The sequence below is a fragment of the Leptodactylus fuscus genome, chromosome 5 (assembly GCF_031893055.1).
Source record: "Leptodactylus fuscus isolate aLepFus1 chromosome 5, aLepFus1.hap2, whole genome shotgun sequence".
Classification (NCBI taxonomy): Eukaryota; Metazoa; Chordata; class Amphibia; order Anura; family Leptodactylidae; genus Leptodactylus; species Leptodactylus fuscus.
In genome coordinates, this window is record NC_134269.1 from 7,463,723 (window position 1) to 7,486,140 (window position 22,418).

A 22,418-nucleotide genomic window follows, 5' to 3' on the forward strand; every position below is an offset into this window, starting at 1 on the left:
TACAAACAAAAAAATAAATATGAAGAATCGACACAAGCAGAAAAAGGGAAAAATACAATCTTATTTAGAGATCACAAATTCATGATTTCACCTAGACTTCCATTATATTATTCTAGTTTGTGAAAACCATTCCAGAGCCAACATGGAGACTTCAGGTTAAGGTTGGGAGTAGGGGGCTATCTATTCTATCTTGGTGTATGGAAAATTAGGTTTCAAATCATATGGCCAGTATAAAGACTGTCACTGTAAATGTATCAGATTGTATCAACATGTATATATATTTATTGTAGGTCCATTGACCTTTTCCCTTTGGAGGAGCCCTGATCTTATCATCATCCAGTCTGTCTGGTATGGAGATGAAGAGGCAGAAGGATTGGAACACGCTACATCTACACAAGATCTGTACTTAGTTCTCCAAGATGGCAGCGGGAACAACCTCCCTACCCAGTTGTGCCAAAACTGTCTACAAGTACCGAGAAGAACAACTACAAAAAGTTACTACTATGACTGGTTAAAATACACAGGACACTCTGAAACCATTTGTCCATTGTTGGACTTTGATCGACATTGGAGAACTCATTTTAAGTCTTCGTAATGAAATTTCTGATGATTTTTTGCAACGTTCTCTTGATTTCTTGGTTCCTCAGGCTGTAGATAATATGATTAAGTAGAGGAGTCACCACAATGTACAAAAGAGAACTGAACTTATTCAGATTGGAAGATCCCTTATCAAAAGAGTTCAGTGATGATGTCATCAGGGTCCCGTAATAGGCACACACGGTGGTCAGGTGGGAACTGCACGTGGAAAAGGCCTTACTCCTTCCACTGGTGGTTGAAATGTTCAATATGGCAACAAAAATACAGACGTAAGTTAGAATGGTGAAAACAAAAGGAAAAAAGATCATAAGAACTGAGACGATGAAGTCAACCAATAATAAGACAGAAGTATCGGATGTGGCCAACTCTATCACTGGAGTAAAATCGCAGAAAAAACTGTCCACATGGCTTAGACTGCAGAACTCTAGCTGACAAACCAAAATGATTTCACTTGAAATGACGAACACCAAAAACCAGGCCCCTCGAGTCATCACAACACAAACACGGGGGCTCATAATCGATATGTAATGCATCGGGTTACAAATGGCCAAACAGCGGTCGTAAGACATGACAGCGATGAAGAAACATTGTACAAATCCAAAAATGAAGATAAAGTTCATCTGGGTAATGCAGATACCTACTAACATCTTCATCTCATTCACTAATATGATGTCCAACATGGCTGGCACCACAGTGGTGGTCAGGAGGACATCAGCGGTGGCCAAATGTTTAAGGAAGATAAACATGGGGATCTTCAGATGATCCATGGTGGACACCAAAACAACAATGAGAAGGTTTCCAATCACTATGACAATGTAGACCAGAAGAAAGACTGTGAAGAGTAGAAGTTTTATTTCATGGAGACCTTGAAATCCAAGAAGTAAGAACTCAGTGACTTCTGTCTGGTTGACCTCACACATTCTCAGCAAGTCGAATCATAGGGCAAAGGAACTTCTCTGGAAAATAAAAGTAATACAGTCACTTGTCTAGTGGTATATGTCAGTGAGGACAAGTCAGTATCTTCTTTACTAATGTACTGTACCAGTGACTTTGATGATCACCCCCTGCCCCTTCCTTACCTGCCCCAGTACATCTACTTATTTGTATCTGCGGATCTCATTTATATTTTTTTCAAAGAGACAAAAAGGAGAAATGTCTATCACAGATTGAGTCAATTTAGAAAAGTCCAACCCTTGTTTAGTGACCATTTATAGTACAAGGTGGGCCATAAGTATGGATACATATGGATATGGATCTTCATGGAGTACACCATAGACTTCAAATGGCCCTAGAGATAGAAGTCCAAGGGAGTGAGATCCGGAGCCCTTGGGTGTATCCATACTTATGGTCCACCCTGTATATAAATATCATTCTCATTTGATACATTGTCATTGTTCACTATTGTATCATTTAGCAGGCTCAATGAATTGTGGCAGAAGAGAAAACTTCGTTGACCAGGACCAAAGATGGAGATAAGCTCTTCAGATAATAGACAATACTTTTGTTCTCTTAGTTAGGACTTAATATCACATTGAGAATACGCCCCCTGTAAACTTCTTGGATGGCAAAGACGCTATAAAGCATTGCCACACGTGATGGACATTACATGTAGTAATAAAGATAATTCTGGAATGATGATGTCAATCATGGCTTTGTCTATGTCAATGTGACTGTGTCTTGACTCCATTTGGTATGAACTGTTTATACTTCTTGATCCCATAAATGTTGGAAGCTATTAAGACCCTAGTTTGTTTTACCCCCCCCCCCCCCCCCCCGTGTGATTGTGTGCACCATGTGCCTGCAACTAGACTGAAATGATGTTTTAAATTTCCCTATAAAATTTGACAATTTGTCTAAATTTTGCTAGAAATGTAGTCAAATATAACAGTTTGTTCTACAAATGTCTATTCACCAACAAGAATATCCTTGTGTTATATATGTCATGTAAATCCCAGTCCAAGGCCTGAATCTGTATGACACTGCCAGTAAAGCTGGTCAAATATATTAGATTTTAGACTATGGTTGATTGGTCATACGGCCATCTGTCCCAAACACATGAGCAACCACCAACTTTTCAATGAGCATTTGACCACCACAGACACTTGGGAAATGAACAGATGAAAGTCACACATAACGGACACTTCGTGGCTTTGTTAGTGCTACAAACATATGACCACCCATACAAAAATCTCCCACAGGTCTTTCAGTTGGGCCCATAAACAACGAGTAATGGCCGAGTAATCCAACACCAACCAACTTTATTTTAGTTTATGGTTAACTGTGTGGAACTGATTGTTGCAAGATTATATAGGACCCAATAGACAGTCTAAAATCTAATATGTTTGACCAGCTTTAGTCTTCGCCAAACTGAAACGATCAACTCGGGAGAGCAACTCTGTCATCTACTTGGATCAATGCGAGAGAGATATAGAGAAGTAAAGAGAGAAGAGACTGAGACAGAGAGAGGTGCACTTACTGGAATAGTGTCACACGTACGTCATGGTTCTTGGAGGTGAAGGCACCCCGTAATTTAAAGTTCCTCTTCTTATCTGTTGTGATGTTGACTTGGGAGATGTTATAATGAAAGTTCCCAGATTCAGTGAGCCTTTTATAGAGGGAATTACACTCCTTGGGGATTGGTTGGGTGGGGGTAATGAGTTTAGATCAGAGAATGTATAATTGCAATTAGGAAGAACAAAAGTAATTAGAGTTCCAACCACCTGTGTCAAGTGTATGAGTCAAGTGTTCTAAAGACGTGTTGTCAATGCCGGTAAACCATTGGGTCAGTCACGTAATATGTTATGTACTTACAGTAGAAGTTGTGGGCGTAAGAGTCTGAAGATATGGCAAATATGCATGTGAGCTGTCTTTAAAGCAGAGTCCTCACCCGTAGGGACCATGTACATTACAGCTCCCTTACATTGGTCAGGATTGGAGATAGCTCCAATCTCAACTGTTTAACCCTTCAAATACAGAAGTCAAGAGTAATAACATCATCTGACCAATAGGGAAAGGGAGAGGGCTCCCTCTGTTACCATTTATGTGCCTCCATTACAGAAGTGAAGGGACTGATGGGTTTTCAAGGCAGCCAAAGGCCTAATCATGGCCACTAGGTACTCGTTCTGTGGATACCTATTAGGCCCTGACAGAGGATGAGTTTTAGGTTTACATTGCCAGCTTGCTTGTCAGTTTCACAGTACCAGGCATAATACACTGAGATATGACATGGTATAGTCCACTGGTGATGTAAAAATATGGCAAAATACTATTTGTTTTATAATTCCCCCAAAATAGTACCAATGAAAAGTAAGGGACATCCTGCCAAAATCAAGCCCTGGCATCAATTTACTGATCTCAGAATGTGGAGACACAAAAAAGAGGCTTCTTTTAACCAGCAGCCCATTGACTATATATATCCGGGCGGTCAACATCTCTTCAAAGACATACCTATATGCCCTTGAAAATTGTGCAGCTACATGAATGGAGCCAGCTCACTTACACCTTTTGGGTTTGGAGAAGTTATGGCAAATGCTGGAGATGCAACGGTTTGCCATCTCTTTGTGGTTGCTGACCTCTATAGAAGCAATCCTTCCAGCACCTCCAAAGATGACAGCCCAGGGAACTACTTCTCTTTGACTTGAACTGCTCTTGGTAGGGTTGAGACGATCTTGAGATTTAAGGATCGATTTTAAAATCCGATTTCCGATCATTTTCCAGCCGATCCCGTTCATGAAATTTGCTGGATCGCCAATCAGGATCCGATCTTTACCGATCCCGATCGCTCAACTCTATTAATGATGTTTATATGATTAGGGTTGAGCTGATCTTGAGATAACCTCTGACCTCGATCCCACGGGAAAAGATTGGGATCAGAATTCCGATCTTTTCCGATCTCGATCACTCAACCCTAGTTCTTGATAAAGTGTCTACAGTGTTGGCCAAAAGTATTGGCCCCCCTGCAATTCTGTCAGATAATACTCATTTCTTCCAGAAAATGATTACAATCACAAACTCTTTGGTATTATTATCTTCATTTAATTTGTCTTCAATGGAAAACCACAAAAATAATTGTCAAAAAGCCAAATTGGATACACAACTCAATACTACTGATAAATATAAGAAATTATGTAATATATCTGTATTCTAGAAATAAGTTTCCTTCTCTACTTATTAGAAGATGTTACTTTTTACATAGAAGTCTATGGTGAGGGAAAAGGGAGGAGGAGGAGGGGGTGCTGGAGAAGACACAAATAGCTGCTAAACTCTGCTACACTGTGAGTCAAGGAGCTCCTGTAACCCTGATATTTTTCTATATAAGTCTCTACCGTTGCACAGAATGAGGCAATAAATCGGTTAGCAGCTTCCTCCTCTCTAATCCTCTCTCCATAGACTTCTGTGTGTGAGATGAGTGCAGAGACGGTTTTATAGAAATTAACTGCCTGAGTGAAGATAAGGAGAAGGGGAGCAGTATCTCCAAGTTCACCTTTACTCTGGACTGCTGGCATGGGTGTAAGGACCATAGTAGGAGACATAGCAGTTGCTATGGAGCCCAGTAACTAAAGGGGCATTTCCCCTGATTATGGGGTGCAAATTAGTAATAGGCATAAAATTATGTTATGCCTCAAAAATAATTATTCACTATCCTTAGAACATTAGAAGAGAGGATACATTACAATTGCTGTTTGGGGGGTGGGGAGTAGATTGTTATGCTGAGACAACCACATGTTGGAACCAGCCCTGGATAGGTTTGGCAAATAATTAACCTGGGCAAGAAGCGACTAAGACCCATTTAATTGTTTTGTGCTATAATTTACACCAGTTTTTAGCATAAATTATATAGTGAATTCATTGACTTGAAATGGAAAGGGTGGTAGCACCTGGAACCGCTCTGCTTCACTATAGTAGTAGCACCTGGAACCGCTCTGCTTCACTATAGTAGTAGCACCTAGAACCGCTCTGCTTCACTATAGTAGTAGCACCTGGAACCGCTCTGCTTCACTATAGTAGTGGCACCTGGAACCGCTCTGCTTCACTATAGTAGTGGCACCTGGAACCGCTCTGCTTCACTATAGTAGTGGCACCTGGAACCGCTCTGCTTCACTATAGTAGTGGCACCTGGAACCGCTCTGCTTCACTATAGTAGTGGCACCTGGAACCGCTCTGCTTCACTATAGTAGTGGCACCTGGAACCGCTCTGCTTCACTATAGTAGTGGCACCTAGAACTGATCTGTTCCACTCTAGTAGTAGTACCTAGAACCGTTCTGCTCTATTGTACTGTGGCACCCAGAACCTTTCTCCTCCACTGAAGTAGTGGCACCTACCCTGTTTCCCCGAAAATAAGACACCCCCGCCCTTCACCTTCTGGATCACATACAACCGGCAGTCATGCCGGCACTCCGCTAAGGAAGCATCAGCATGACTGCCGATTGTTCCCCGCTCCAGCCGCTGCATAAGACATCCCCCGAAAATAAGAAAGGTCATATATTTTGTTTGATAATTAATTATAAGAAACTGTCTTATTTTCGGGGAAACAGGGTATAACCACTCTGCTCCACTGTAGTAGTGTCACCTAGCACCGTTCTGCTCCACTGTAGTAATGGCACCTAGAACTGCTCTACTGCCATTCACTTGAAAAAAAGCAGAGCTTCTTCAGGTCATTTCCCTGGAATACCGCCTCTGGCGATTAAATCAGCTGATCAGTAAGGGGTCCAGGTATTGAACCCGACATCTGATACCGATGACTTATTAATGGGGATCACTATCATCACTATCCCTCTTCCCTCTGTATTTTCCCTCTTAAATCTTAAGCTAAGCTGTCTCTTTTATTTGTAGGTTAGACTAGAAAAAAAAAAATCATTGTACAATTTATTGGGGTAACTTTTTAGGACTCTTCCTATACAGTAGGATACACAGTGTATTTTCATAGTCACTGCTGTCTGTATACTAAAGATTCAGTTCATGAACCAAACCCCCCGGTGATGTCTTCATAACCGCTCTACAGAAACATCCAGAGACATGTGAGATCCCACATCGAGTGTCTATTATGGGCACTGTCTCGGGATTACTGTGTGTCAACACAATCCTAATTGACAGTAACATCATCACATTATACAATGTACATTATATTATCTTCTTACATAGTAAATGAGTCCTATGAGGATTCCCCTTAATGAGTCCTCAGGTTATTGGAGAATATTCCCGGACATCGGTGGAGAATTAATGGAGGCACGGATTGTATTTGTATATAGAAACAATGTAATACAGTATACACCATCCTCATGTAGTCACCACGTTGTCCATGAGGTTGATACTTACACAAGAACTTTGACATTTTCATATAAAACATAACGTGAATCCTAAATAGTCAGGACTAGGGTTGAGCGATCGTGTTTGGAAAAGATCGGATTCTGATCGGCGATCGAGAAAATTTCACAATCGCGATCGGAATTCCGAACACGATCTTTTTAGGTAGGATCGAGATTGGTGATTATTTCCCACAATGGTTTGCTACTGGCCAAGCATTGTGGGAAAAGCTAACAATGTTAGCGGCGTGTATACTCAGTGTGAAGGCTCTGCTGTGGTTCCATAGGAATGATTGGAAGCAGCCGGCACACAGCCTTAACCCCCTGTGCGCCGGCTGCATTCATTCATTCTAATGGAAGACTAGCTAACATCTCTAGTAGCTACTTACCTGCAGAGATGGCTGGTCCGGTGCCCGGTGTTCTAGTTCTTCTTCGCCTCGCTGCCCCCACCTTCCAGGATAGTGTTAAAGAGCTAGGAAGAAGGCAGGGCTTGTGGCTTAGGAGAGTGTAGGTGGGTACAGGGTTAAACTGGATGCTGCAAGGTGTTAATCCTAATGAAATAGATAACCATGGAAGGTTGTCTTATTTAAAGTTTATAAGATCTTAAAATATGAGGCCATAGTAGTTGTGACTAACCAGGGCCAATTACCAATCTAACCTTAGGGACTTAAGAAAATCTGCAGAATCCATTCTGGTTAAAAAGGTCCCAGTAGTAAAGCCTGGTGACCTGAAATAGGACTCTCGGCCAACACACTGATCCACGGTGATGGGCATGGGCCGACAGAATTTAATGAGTCAGTGTACTATTCAGTAAAAACCTTAATAGCGCACTGAACTAGCCCACGGCTTCTGTGCAGGGGGGCTTATGCCTGGTTCACATCTGCATTTGGTAATACTTTTGAGGAGTCTGCATGGGGACCCCCGAATGGAATATTGAATGCATTGGCAAATGGAAAGCACATGGACCCCATAGACTATAATGAGGTCTGTGTGCTTTCCGTGCGGTGTCCGAACAGAACATGCGGACAGAAAAGAACTTTGTGATCTACTTTCATGTCCCTATGACTTGTGCGAGCAAGGTGCAGAAAGCACACGGACCCCATTATAGTCTATGTCATTATAGTCTATGGGGTCCATGTGCTTTCACTGCACACCACTTGTCAATGCGTTCAGTAGTCCGGACTCCCCGAATGGAGGATTACCAAACGCAGATGTGAACCAGGCATACATCTGTAGAATTAGGAGGCCATGGAAGTTCTTGGAAGTCTTGGTCATGCTCTTCAGTCACATTAGACATTGTCTTACTGTAAGATTCCATCTGCCCCAGGGAAGACAACCATCACGTACGAGTGTATGTGATCTACAATGATGGATTCATAACCAAATCGGTTCGGAGAACCTTCCACTTGGATGAGTGGGCCCAGAGAATGTTATGAAAAAATGTCTCTACCTACCAAGTTGTAGATAGCAGCTTGTGTCCTTCCAGCAATGGCCCTGAGCGGTAATACAATTTCAATACTGCCATGCACATTGTTTCTTATGCACCTTGCCTAGCATCGCACTCACTGGCCCACGGCACGGTGTCCACATTATCTAGTCCTGATGGTGCCACTTGTCCACTCAAAATCCACATCGTAGCAGCATGAAACACATTACAAATGGTCCTGTGTGATGAATCCTGCTGAATCACATGGTGAGGTGCTGCATGGTGTCTGCTGCTTATGTGGTGCTGTGCCTATGGGGTGGTGCGGTCCAGAGCCTGGGAGCTTGGTCTGGTGGCAGGGATGTTGCCAGACCGTTGGGTCACTCACCCTGTGGGTGCCGTGTTGTGGTTGTGGCGGTTGCTGTGCGGCGCTGCACCCAGTAGAGTAGGGACCTGCAAACAGGGTTTAATGTTTGCAGGACAAATTGTACTTTGTGATGGTTCCACTTATTACTCCATATCATGTACCAGGAAAATTGAAGAAAATCAGAATGGGGTGGAAATGAAGAAAAATTGCATTTGTGTAACTTCCTTACGGGCTTCATTTTTACTGCACTCACTGTGTAGACGTAATGACATGTCACCTGTATTCTGTGGGTCAGTATGATTCTGGGGATACCACCTTTTTTATATTTCCATGTACAGGGGTGCATTGAGCGTCCTTTATAACATTTTGGGGAATGTCCATTGCTTTGATCCCTTTTTGTTAAATGTTTTATGAGATGCTATGGTATTCACTGTATAGGAACATTATTTTTATAAGTTTGTAGAGCGGGCATTTTCAGACACAAGGCGACCTCATATCTATGTGTTTTGTAGTATTTAAGTATTCTTATATGTGTTCTGGTGTAATTTTAATTCCCTATGATTTTTATTTTTTTTACTGTATTTTTGGGGAACCACTAGGGGTCTTGGTCACTAATGCAATGCATTAATATGCTAATGTATTTCACAGAGCAGTCTGTCATACAAGTTAATGTCATACAATAGATTCCACGCTGTCATGAACAAATCTCTTTCCGGGCATCAACAATCTGCAAGAAAATGGCGGCACCCATGCACCTTCTTGAAAGTAAGAACTCTTCCTGCCATGATCAGAGTCGTGTTAGTGCTGGGTCTCTGCTGTATAATACAGCAGAGACCCGGTGACTGTGATGGCCGATCAGCTCCCGAGTGACCACCATATTTAAATACCCCACACCTACCAAAATATCATAGCAGATTTTGGGACTGGGTTAAGGTAACTGAAGTCTTTCCCCAAATACATTGTTTTATCTATCCTGCTCAGTTTTTCAGACATTGCTGAATATGCCTCATTGTATATAGTTGGTTGACTTGGTTTTGGACCATCTGTCTGGTCGACTCGTGACTCAGTCCCTATTCCTGGTCACCTAAAATCTCTTCTCTTTGTCTTCAAAATGCTCTCTATTGCTCAGCCCTCTTAAGAGTAAGAACAGTGCTTGATCCGTGCCTGTTATCTCTGCATATGAATACAGAGATAACTGCAATTTAGAACCAATATGGAGACCACTGATGGCCTGAGCTGGCTAGTAAGAAATGGAGGCAAGGGGAGATAGGAGAACTCTATTAACTGCCATGGGTCCACGTCTTCTTCATGGTTTCCTAGAGTTAGATCCCATGGCAAGGTTTAAGGCCACAGTCACATAATTGACCCTCTTACACATTGGAGACCCATATATACCAGATACACAGTATCTAAATACTGAAGAAGAGCTTTCCCATTCCATATATGGAGTCTCATATTTCTATATTATGGGGTAGCAAACCGTCATCCTATCCAATAGTATAGGTTTTGTGGGGCATTCATTGCAGCTGTACGTTGTGTGTTCTTACTGCATGATCAAAAAAAAGCTATTATCCTTAGACTGTAATGTCTAAAGAAAGAAAGAACTATGTATCATAGAAAAACAACTTTGTAACCAAACACTGTAAATTTTCCAAAAGTTTTGGGCTTGACCTGAACCGAAAACCATTGGGATTTGTCACACACAAACCACTATTTTATGCTGAGGTCTCTTGTCATATAAGTGGAGTCCCAGGAAAGATCCTACTAATATTATAAAGGTGAAAGTATGTGTGTTTGGATGTTTGTGTGTTTGGATGTTTGGATGTTTGGATGTTTGTTCCTCAATCACACCTACATGGGCAAATGGACTTGTCTGAAAATGCACACATACATACCTTGGGTCCCGGATTGAACGATAAGCTACATGGAATTCCCATACACCACCGCAATTCACTCCCGTGCCCGGTGCTTCTCACGGTTCAATTCGCTGCAGGACCTGGCACGCTGTAAGACCTGGGATGACGTCATCCCAGCCCCTTCAACAGCTCACTTGATTGAGTGCCGCTTTTCTATGTGGTCGGAGTTATTGTCTGGCCAACGTCCACACCAACATGGCATCTCTGAGAGGTCCGGAGCGTCCTTCACAAGGGCCTCTATTCTGGGCCAGTGACAAGTCCATACGCTGCCCACCTGTGTGGCCTCACCACGGGATCGCAGTACTCTGCCATGGCCGGACAGGGGGTCGCCTGCGCCGCGCTCTGGAATGCCGGTTCGGCCAGCTGTCCCACAGCGTCTGCTGCCTCTGGACACTCCAAGTCAGAACATCGGTGCACGGGAAGCCCAGGGTGTGGTGAGGCTGGGGCCACAGGTTGGTAGGGGGGGGGGGGACACATGGTCGGCAGAGTCTGGTGGGGGAAAAGGGGGCACGGGGTAGGTAAGATGGGTGAAGGGGGCATTGGGTAGGAGGAAGGAGTGACAACATGGGAAAGTGGGTAGGGATAAAGGGGGGTGGCGGGCGCCAGGAGGGAGAGGAGGTAAAGAGTTCCAACGGGCCGCAGGGTGGGGGGACACGGGTTAGGGAAGACGGGAAAGGGGACATGGGGTAGGGGGTAAAAGGGGGCACGGAGTAGGTAACACGGGAGAAGAGGGCATGCGGTTAGAGGGGGAAGGGGGCACATTCCTGGGGGGCAAAGGGGCACGGGGTAGGAGGAAGGAGTAACCACATGGGGAAGCAGGTAGGGAGAAAGGGGGGTGGCGGGTGCCAGGAGGGAGAGGAGGTAAACAGTTTCAGCGGGCCGCAGGGTGGGCCCCGAGGGTACATGGACCCACAGGTGTAGGAAGGGCCCGCTGTGGACACAAGGCAAAGGAACAAGCCTGCGCACCGCTCCAGGTGGGTCCCGCAGAGGGTCAGGGTTACGCGGACGAAGTCGTGGTAAAAGCTAGTGTAGAAATATAACAAAACTCATAGTCTGGCTTCCTCACGTCTCCTAGAATCCCTTCTGAACGCCCCTTGTTGTTCTCTTGAAGACTCCAGACACCTTAAGGGGCTGCAGAGGGCTAGGATTCGGCCTCAGTGGTCATGTAGGACACACTGATGTCATGATACTTAAACACAAGGCTAGAAGAGGACACTGGAGGTACAATCTCAGGGGAGGTGAGGCAAGGTATAGGTTTTTGTTATATTGCCACACCTGCCTTGGGCCTCCACTGGGTCTCTGGGTCTGAGGTCCCAAAGTATAATAACAACACTTATCGTTTGTGCCAGTGATGTTTGACCCAAAGCGAACCTGACAGATGAACCTCATGAAGTTTCCCCATTTCTAATAGTGACCAGTGTTGGAGTTCATCTCATTCTGGGACTTATCATCATGGTATATTCTCTATCCCCCACTTACACCCCCAAACCATATCAAGTGATGATCTTAATTTAATTCAACTTCCTCATTTTATATGATGTCCATTAACTCTCCAACAGAGAATGGAAAGTGAAACAGTTAATTAGAATTAACCCCTTCCTGTGGCGGCCATATAGATTCACAGAAGGATGTTAGGGCTTATTTTTTGCAATACCAATTACATTTCATAGTGATACCTTTTAATATTCTGAGAACCTGGAAAAAAATGAATGTTGACCTTCTCTTCTTCATAAGTTTTTTTTTTTTAAATATATTTCTACGTACGGAAATTTGAAAGGAGTCTTTCCTTTTTGCTGTACTTTTAATTTTTTGTAGGCCAAATAGTGGAGTCCATTGATGGCAAGTACATAGACTAGATGAGGAATACACAACTGCCGTTAATTCTCTAGGAAATCTGTCCCTGCTTGATATCGCCATGTAGACCTCTCATTGGCAGTGTCCACATGGAGAAAATTGAATGCGCCATCAATTATGGGCAGAGACAATGCCTAGGTTTTGTAGGCCACTGGGTCAATGTTTTGAGCGTTAGCAGCCACCATCAAGCTATATCAAGGCCAGATGTTAGCACACATATCAACACATGGGTTCAGTCCCAATTTTAACCATCCACGTCCTCATATTTGCTCCTCACTGGACCATTTCCTGCATTCAGCATCACTATGGCAAGCCATTACTTCCATTCCTCCTCCTTCATTTCATGGCGGTAAGGTGAAGCGCACATTGAGTGCCACATTGTACAGCATTACTTTGAGTAGCAGAAAGTGATGAATGACGACTGCATGCAGCAAACCACAGATACAATGTGTCATTTTTAAATCTACCATTGGAGGCTCATAAGGGAAGTGTGTCACCTTCTAAAACCCTTTGAGGAAGACACCAAGTGTCTCAGCCGCATGTGATCCCATAAACGAGTATTTTTTGGTAGCTATTTTTTATATAGTCAATTACACCGCACAAGATTGATTTTGCTACTTAGAAAAAAAACAAACATGATTTATACTAAAATGAATGCACTGATTCCAAATATGAACTTGAACTTTGCCTGACGCCTCTAGATTTTAAGTTCTACCTGCAAAGCCTATTCCTTTTATGATATGAATGCATTATATATTGGAAATATTCCAATGGACATGCCCAGACCTGTCCAGCACCAAAACTTCACACTTATGTCATCGATGCCCCAGATTTGCGGAATACTATGCAATGGGAAGTGATGTCTGTTTCTGTACTGATGTAACTGGTCTTAGGATGGAGTTAGATGGTTCACAAGTTCATAGACTCTAGCAAAATAAGTTTGAAAGCTGTCTTGTGGACAATGGTAACGAAAAACTATCTGATCCATTGGCTCATGTGGTTGGAATGTAAGAGACCCATGCCTCTATGGAGTTAATTTTGGAAGTGATCAAATACTCAGAACATAAATGGACAATTTGTGCTGATCTGAATGTGGTAGCGCTGCTGCTTGGCCTACAGTGAGGGCGCACAGAGCATTTGTGTTTCTTGTACCTATGGAATCCATAAACCTTTTACTTTGTTGTGTGGTATTATGTATCACTTTTCAACAAGCAGGTCCCATTTTTCTTGATAATAAGGGCAGAAGAGCCTGTAGTTGAGGATGACTATGCAGGGCATGAATGGCTTCCTCAGGCGGTGGCAGGTGAGCGAGAAGAGAAGTGATGCCAGGACACGACCCAATCTATGAAGTGCACCTGTCCTATCTGTCTATTCATTTCTAGCACTACTAATCTGCCTGGGTATAATTGCTTGATCCTCTTATTTCTCTGTTCACTATGGCTGGAATTGCAGAATTTTCTGACCTATGCTACCTATAACCTAGCGATGATACAGTGAGATGGATCACAGATCTGTTTGCTTGTCCACCATTATAGCAACTGAAGCCGATCCATAGTGTCCAATCTTTTTTATCCACCCTATGACATCAGTCTTGTAATCTCTACCTGCCTGAGACTGTCAGATGTTGCTATCATGTGATCTGTAAGTCACTGACATTGTCTGTACCTTCTGGTCAAACATGTGGATCGACGTTTTTTTGTTTGTCCGAAGCAAATCACCATTTGTTTGGTTTCATTAAGGACTAAACAACTTGGAATATTTGGGACAACCAATACATCAATCACTATCACCATATCAGTGCTGGGAAATACAGCCACCCTTGGGCCTAAAACCAAGTAGATGTTAAAAATCTAACACAACAGATAACTTAGTAAGTCCTGGGCTACTAGAATCTCCAGTCACTGAGGCAAAAACAGTCCTGGGTGTGCTACGCTCTTCTAACCGGAGCCGAACCAGGCCCTGGAGTTCTGCACCAGAGCTCCTGATGGTGGAGTTGGACCTGGCAATAGTCAGAGACCTGCAACTGCCCAGAGAGCGACGCACACCCAGCGAACCCCAAATAAGAGGACCCAGAAGGACCCAGACACTAACCTGAGAGTGAGGTACAAGAAGGCAGGAAGGAATGGAGTAGTAGTTGAGTAGGAGGGTTATACAGGGAATACACGCAGATACCCAAGGAGTAGGGTTGAGCCGATCTTGACTTTTCAGGATCATTTTTGAAATCCGATTTCTGATCATTTTTCATTCGAACCCGATTTCGATCCCAATTCTGATCCCAATGCAAGTCTAGGATCCCAATGCAAGGGTATTTTTTTACTAATCGGAGATCAGATTTTAAAAACAATCCTATTCACTATACAGCATGGAATCTAACAATTGAACGCTTTCATTGTTAGAATCCACGCTGTGTAGTGATTTTTTTTTAATCCTCTGGCTACTTAGTCCCCCCTGGTGTCCACTTACCTGCAGAGATGGCTGCTTTGGTGCCCAGTCTTCTCAATCTTCTTCACCTCGCTTCCCCCTGCCTCCCAGGTTAGGAGAGTGTGGGCGGGCTAGGTGAGTGTGGGCGGGTACTGCGAGGGGAGACATCACGTCTCCCCGCCCTGTACCTGCCCACACTCTCCTAAGCCACAAGCCCCGCCTTTTTCCTAGCTCTTTAAACACTAACCTGGTAGGCGGGGGCAGCGAGGTGAAGATGAACAAGAACACCGGGCACTGGACCAGCCATCTCTGCAGGTAAGTAGCTACTAGAGATGTTAGCTAGTCTTCCATTAGAATGAATGGACGCAGCCGGCGCGCAGTGGGTTAAGGCTGTGTGCCGACTGCTTCCATTCATTCCTATGGAACCGCAGCAGAGCCTTAACACTGAGTATACGCTCCGCTCAGAATGAGCATAACGTATAATCAGTTTGAAGGCTAACATTGTTAGCTTTTCCGACAATACTTGGCCAGTAGCAAAGCATTGTGAGAAATAATCACCGATCTCGATCCCACCTAAAATTATCGTGTTCGCAATTCCAATCGCGATCCTGAAATTTTCTCAATCGCCGATCGGAATCCAATCTTTTCTGAACACGATCGCTCAACCCTACCAAGGAGCAAATTCGTGGTCAAGCAAGACGGATCAATAACTGGAGGTCACGAGGTAGCAGAAGGCAGAGGCAGAAGTTTAGTCAGGAATGCTGCGTCATACACAGGAAGTCAATGGAGTAGCAAAATCAGGATCCGGAAGGAAGCCAAAGGTCATACACAGGAGTTCAGGAAGGTGCCAAATCATGATGACGGAGGAGAGGTCTGTAAGCCAAGCCAGGTCAAACAATCCAGGGAATCCAAGAGCAGGGACAGAAGGCAGGAGGCAGAAGAGGAGCAGGAGAGGCAACACTAGGGAGCTGATACCGTGAAGTAATGAATAACCAGCAGTGGGCCAGGACCAGAATGAGGCCTAAATAGCCTCAGGTCTGCTGCTGATCTCCCTGACTGGGAAGTGCTGGCCATGGGAAAACCGGAACCTCTGCAAACTCTAGCGGAGGCCCTGGCCCAAACTAACAGTAGGCGTTGGCCATAGTACTGTAACTTGACTGTGGTGTATATATAATATAAAAAGATAAGTAAAGGTTAATAATATTTCATGTATTATTTTTTTTTTCTCTTACTGAAATAACAATTTAATATAATGTTATGAGGGACCATTACAATTCTCAGAGATGACGCAACCCTGTCTCCTGCGTACTATCCACAGATCTCTATTATATTGATCCAGCATATGAATAAACGTCCCCAGATAGCCGACTGCAAGACATAAAAAGCTCAGGAAGCTGAATGTGCCCCGTAATCTGCATTTCTCATGAATGGCCTGTTATGCTGCACGATTTCTCCAGATCCTAATACAAGCTTTATTACAGCTGGCTCTAGCATACGGTCATACAACCATCATTTCTCCTTCAAACCTGTGCAATCTGGATACTAAAGAGCTACAAAATCTGCCCGTCTGCAGACACTGATACTTGTAACGGGACGCTCCTTTCCAGCCTGCCAGATTAGAAGGAAAACTGATAAGGATTGTATGGTAAAGAGTCAGGAGGCTGAGCCCAAACTTGTAAGGAGTGAAGGAGCCCGGGAAAGTAATAAACTGCAACATATATTTCATGGTAAGAGACGACTCTAAGGTGGAGGAGGCAAATGGGAACAAAAATAGTTTAATTCATTGTGAACATTACTTTAATTCCATTACACCGAGACCTCGGATTCTTCTATCTTTTGTACATACACCTAAATCTTATTTGCTTTTCAGCTCCTGGCATTAGGTACTGCAACTTTTTTATGGATTAGATTCAAGGTGAGGACGGCTGTTTCTGAATTACTTTACATGTATCAACATTAATCCTGACCGTCATGTTCTCTTTGAGTAATATTTCCCATCAAGCTCAGGTTTTTCTACGATCGGCAAAGCTGACGCATTACTTCATACCCCATCCAGAAGGTCATGAATCTTGAGATTTCAGGACTGTTTTTGAAATCCGATTTTTGATCAATTTCCAGCCGATCCCGATCGTGAAATTTGCTCGATCTCTGATCGGAATCCGATTTTTTCCAATCCCGATTGCTCAACCCTAATGTTAGCTTTTCCCACAGTGATTGGCCAGTAGCCATGCATGGTGGGAACTAATGTGAGACCTTGATCCTGGCTAAAAAAATCGGTATCGGAATTCCGATCGTGATCGTGAAATCGCGATCGGAATCCGATCTTTTCCGATCCCGATCACTCAACCCTAGTCATTAATAAAGAATCTATACAGAATTGAGCCTAACAAAGATCCTTGTGAACTCCACTGCTGATTTTAGCCTTAGCCCATTTTTAATGACTCTTTGCTCCCTCTTAACCAATTCTTTCACTTGTAGGCGTCTCTCACGGCGGAGAGGCTGCAAACGGACACCTGCAGATTCTTTTAAAAACCCATTGAAGTGAATGGGTTTTTAAGCAGACCGTTTGCAAACCGTTCCCAATCTGTTTTTCTGATCTTAAGGCAACTTCACGACGGACGGGCACAAGGTGCAAGTGTGAACAAGGATAGCTGTGTAGGAGCCAAATAGTTAAAGACACAGCCTGTTCCTCAAGATTCCATACGGGTTATTAGTGATTCGATGAGTTGCCAATAAATATCTTATATTATTATATTCAATTGTAGTTCGTCTCTTAGAGTAATGTCAAATATTTTACCTGCTGAATTTGTCAAATTTACGGGACGGTAGTTACAAGGTTGTTTTTCTCGGATTATATGCAATACTTACGCTCTTTCTGCTTCTAGACATTTTGCTACTTGACATTACTGTTGTCATTCACATATCAAACACTTTGTTTTCCGCAGCTACTAGGACAGAAGACGTTTACAGGAATACATAGATACATCAGCGGAGACATCGGCCATTGTTATATCACATCTATAAAGAAAGTCCTAGACATAAGAATCTTAGGGCTCCGTAACCAGATACTATCTGTCATACCATGAATAACGACAACCAGTCATTTATCACCGAGTTCATAATATTGGGGTTCCCAGATGTTAGGGGATACAAGGCCACCGCTTTGTTTATGTTCATCCTGATGGCTTACATCCTAACGCTCATGATAAATGCGATGGTCATGGTGTTGGTGTCCATCAAGTCCCAGCTCCATTCTCCCATGTACTTCTTCCTCCAGCAGTTATCATTCGTTGAGTCCTCATTCTTGACTGTGATTGTTCCTAAGATGCTTCAAGTTGTCTGGTTAGAAGGAGCCACCATCTCTGTGGGTGGATGTTTAACCCAGTTTTACATGTATGGTGCCATGGCATGCACAGAATGCTACATCCTCACCGTCATGGCTTATGACCGCTACTTGGCTATTTGTAACCCTCTTCAATACCACACCATCATGAACACGAGATTTCAGCGTCTCTTGGTCATCTATAGTTGGATTTTAAGTTTTCTCCTACCCCAGATAACTCTTCAATTTCTTTGTCAACTTCACTTCTGTGGCCCCAATGTGATTGATCATTTCTTCTGTGACCTTGTTCCTTTCGTTGAACTTACCTGCACCTACAAGGCTGAGTTACAGCTGGAGATCCTGGTCGTGTCTTTCCCTATCTTGGCGATACCTTTTATGCTAGTTATTATCAGCTATATCTGCGTCTTTAGGACGATTTTTGGCATCTCCTCGACTACGGGATGGAAGAAAACCTTCTCCACCTGCAGCTCCCACCTCATTGTGGTCATCATGTACTTTGGGACGCTCAACGCGATCTACATGGTCCCAGCTAATGGCTACACTCTGCCCGTACACAAATCAATGGCATTTTTGTATATTGTAGTCACTCCCCTGTTCAACCCGGTAATATATTGCTTAAGGAACCAAGAAATGAGAGCCGTCCTGGTGAAATTATTTGGTAAAAAATAAGCAAAAAAGTTGATTAGAAATGAAATTAGAAGAGAATTGAAACATTTTAGTATAAAAATTGAATTTGAAATTGAAATTGAATTCCATGTAAGAGAGCCGCTCAGTTCTTTTTTTCCGGGAGCCGTTTCTTCCGGCTCCTGGAAAAAAGGAGCAAGATGCTCATTCTTCAGACCGTTTTGCCTCGCGATTCGGCCTGAAGACACTCCCTCCTCCCGACTAGGCCCATTCATTGGGCCTAATCCAGAGCAGAGTGCGTGGCTGGATGCCAATGCAATGCACCAGCTTTCAGTCGCGGCTACCCGGCTTTTGGTCCGGAACCTGAAGTGGCCTCCGCCTCAGTTTCCAGACCAAAAAACTCCGTCTGTTGCAAAGACAAGGTCTGGTACGGCTTCATTGGCAAAATTTATCACCACATTGACTTTCATTTGAAAATTGTTTGCGTTATTTTTTTTTCAGCAAACTTTTTGTTTTGGCTTCCAAGCTCCATAGAACGAGAAGCAAAAACTGAAATGTCAAGAAATTCCATAATGGAGTAGTGTACACATTATTATTTTATCCCATTAGAAGGCTTACTTGTGTAATCTTCACTGTGGCAAATGAAGTTTTAATGAAGACAAATATAAGGTTATGCAATTTGGTCAAAGAAATAAAATGTATCACTATGTACTTAATAGTAAATTACTGGGTAAGATCGACAGTGAGAGAGACTTGGAGATTGTGGTGGACAGTAAGCTTATCTTTAGTGATCAGTGTCAGGCAGCTGCTGCCAAGGCAAATAAAATCTTGGGATGCATCAAAAGAGGTCTAGATTCTCATCACAAGAACATAGTTCTGCCTCTATACAAATCACTATCAAATGTCCTTCTTAAGTAGGTTTCCATTAAATGGGTTTGAGATTGAGATTGATTTCTGAGACCCCAAACCAGCTTTGACTTTAATTGAAATACAAACAATTAATCTTTATGACACTTAAATCCGATTTACAGAATAATTTTGAAGGCAATGTATCCTACTAATATTGTAAATGTGAAAGTTTGTATCTTTGTGTGTTTGGATGTTTGTTACTCGATCACGCCAAAATGGCTGAATAGATTTGGATGAAATTCGGCACATAGATAGTTTGTAACCTTGATTAACTCATGATAAACATTATGTATTTATGTTCACATACTATATTACACTGCTCTTGGCAGAAGGACTCTCTCAGCTAATTGGAGTTTGCCGACAAAGCCAGGTCTATTATCTCTCTATATAAACACTCAGCTAACCCTCAGTCCATTATATACAAGCATTTTCATATTAACTGATCTGCTCCAGGCAGTGCTGACACACTAGACGGGAAAACCCCTTTAATACAAATTGGCAGTTTGCCAATTTTAAACATGCCTGGAAAAAGAAAATCTAATTTGTCGCAAAATTCTAAAACAACAAGAGCTATGAAGGTAGCTAGGTGCCACGGCTGGCACGGCTGCCTCCGCCTCAGATTCTGGTCCAAAATACTCTATCTGAACTTACTCTAATAGGGAGGGAGCTGTGTAGAGGCGAAGGAAGGTGAGTATCAATGTTTATTATCTTTTTACATCTCGGATAGCCCCAAGGCCTGGGATTGGGCCTCATTGGTAACAATGTTAGCGTACCTGAGGTTTGTCCATCTTTAGTATATCGGGCACTGGACTCTTTGACCAGATGAGAATGCTAACTATATTCTAGCTATCCTACTTTATGCAGCCTTTCATAACAATCACAGTTGTAGACCCCTGGGGGTCTAAGAAATAAAGTATAAAAAAATAAATAAAAATAATATAAAAAACTTAAATAGAATTAAAAATTTAAGTCCCCCCCCCTTCCCTAGAATACATATAAAACTAGAAAATTTAGTGTGAACCACATACACATGAGGTATCCCTGTGTCCAAAAACACCCAGTCTAAAAACTTATAAAAATATTTTTTCCAAACTTTGATTGCCGTAGTGGGAAACAAAAAAATCAAAAGTGTCAGACCACCATTATTTTCCGTCTGATAAAATTTTGAATAAAAAGCGACCAAAGCAATAGACAATCCCTCGAATGGTATCAACTAAAAAGTATGCCTGGCCCCGCCAAAAAGTTGCCCTATGCATGCATGGGTGTCAGAATATGGCAATATGGCAAAAATAAATAAATAAATACATTTGGTATCCCCAGAATTGTAGCAAAACATAGAATACAGGGGACAGGTCTTTTTGGATGCACAATGAATGTCATAAAAAAGAAGCCTGCAAGAAGGTTGCATAAATGCATTTTTTCTCCAATTCCACCCCATTCTGGATTTTTTTCCATCTTCCCAGTACATTGTACAGAATAATAAATGGTGCCATTATGAAAAACAATTTGTCTTGCAAACATCGAGTCCTCGTATGGCTCAGTGAATGGAAAAATAGGTTTGGAATGTAGGGAGTCAAAAATTGAAAAATGCCACAATGGGTCAAGTGGGATTAATGCCAAACCAGAACATCTCTTCCAAAATGAAGAGATACAAACCAAGACAGTTGTTTTTTGGCTATTGCATCTCAGTGTGAAGTAGGTTACTGGTTTGGGAAGATGAGAGGTCATAGACATAGGTCAGACGGTATGGGTCTTCTTTTTAACTGCAATCAATGTTACTATGTTTCTTAGATAGCAGGCATTGATCTATAGGAATCAACCTTTCAAAAGGTGGCACTAGAGTGAGTTTTCTTGTTTCCATCTTGTTTTCCTTTCCCAGAATTCTTAGTATAGTTGGTATGGTCTGTAAGGCTCTACATACCACAAAGTAGCTTGCCAAGGCAATGTCTCCCTAAGGAGAAATAGTACCCCTTCTGACCCATAATATTAAAATCCTTGGACATCACAATATGTTACATGTAAAAGCCATTAAGAATACAGTGGGTTTTCTGTAGCAGGACAATGTCCAGTTTCAGGTGTCTACGAGTCATGTAAGGATTCTCATATTACTATATTATAGTGTAGAAGAACAAACATGTCTACCCAATGGGACATCATATAGGTTTTGTGGGGCATTCATTGCAGCTGTATACTGTGTGCCCTTACATTTTGCTTACACTGTAATGTCTATGTACTATGTACCATAGAAAACCTGCTTTATAACTGGACACTATGCAAATTTTCCAAAAGCTTTGGGCTTGACCTGAACCCAAAGCCTTTGGTATTTGTCACCACTATTTTATGCTGAGGTGGAGTCCCAGGAAAGGTGTAGAAGCATAAGATAACTCCTACTCCCCTTGCCTCACGTCTCCTACAATCCCTCCTGACTGCCCTCATTGTATTCCTCCAATCTCCTGGCACCTCAAAGGGCTGCTGAGACCTGTGATTGGGCCTCAGTGGTCATGTGCGGCACACCAATGTCCTGATGCTTAAACATAAGGCTAGAAGAGGACATTGGAGGTGCAGAGGAGGGATTCCAGGGGAGTGTTGCTACATCTTCCCTGGGCTTCCATGGGGTCTCTGGGTTTGAGGTCCCAGAGTGTAATAATGACACTTACAGTT

At 42.8% G+C, this 22,418-nt stretch overlaps 2 protein-coding genes across 2 annotated transcripts; one reads left to right on the forward strand and one right to left on the reverse strand.

Moving 5' to 3' along the window:
- Positions 1-581: 581 nt before the first annotated feature.
- Positions 582-1,517, reverse strand: LOC142204358 (olfactory receptor 1M1-like). Its single transcript, XM_075275672.1, has one exon. The coding sequence runs from the start codon at positions 1,515-1,517 to the stop codon at positions 582-584; it is 936 nt and encodes a 311-aa protein (XP_075131773.1).
- A 16,446-nt stretch (positions 1,518-17,963) lies between these two features.
- LOC142204359 (olfactory receptor 10A3-like) lies at positions 17,964-18,893 on the forward strand. The gene has a single exon (XM_075275673.1). It carries the CDS (start codon positions 17,964-17,966, stop codon positions 18,891-18,893), a length of 930 nt encoding a protein of 309 aa, XP_075131774.1.
- The last annotated feature ends 3,525 nt before the right edge of the window (positions 18,894-22,418 follow it).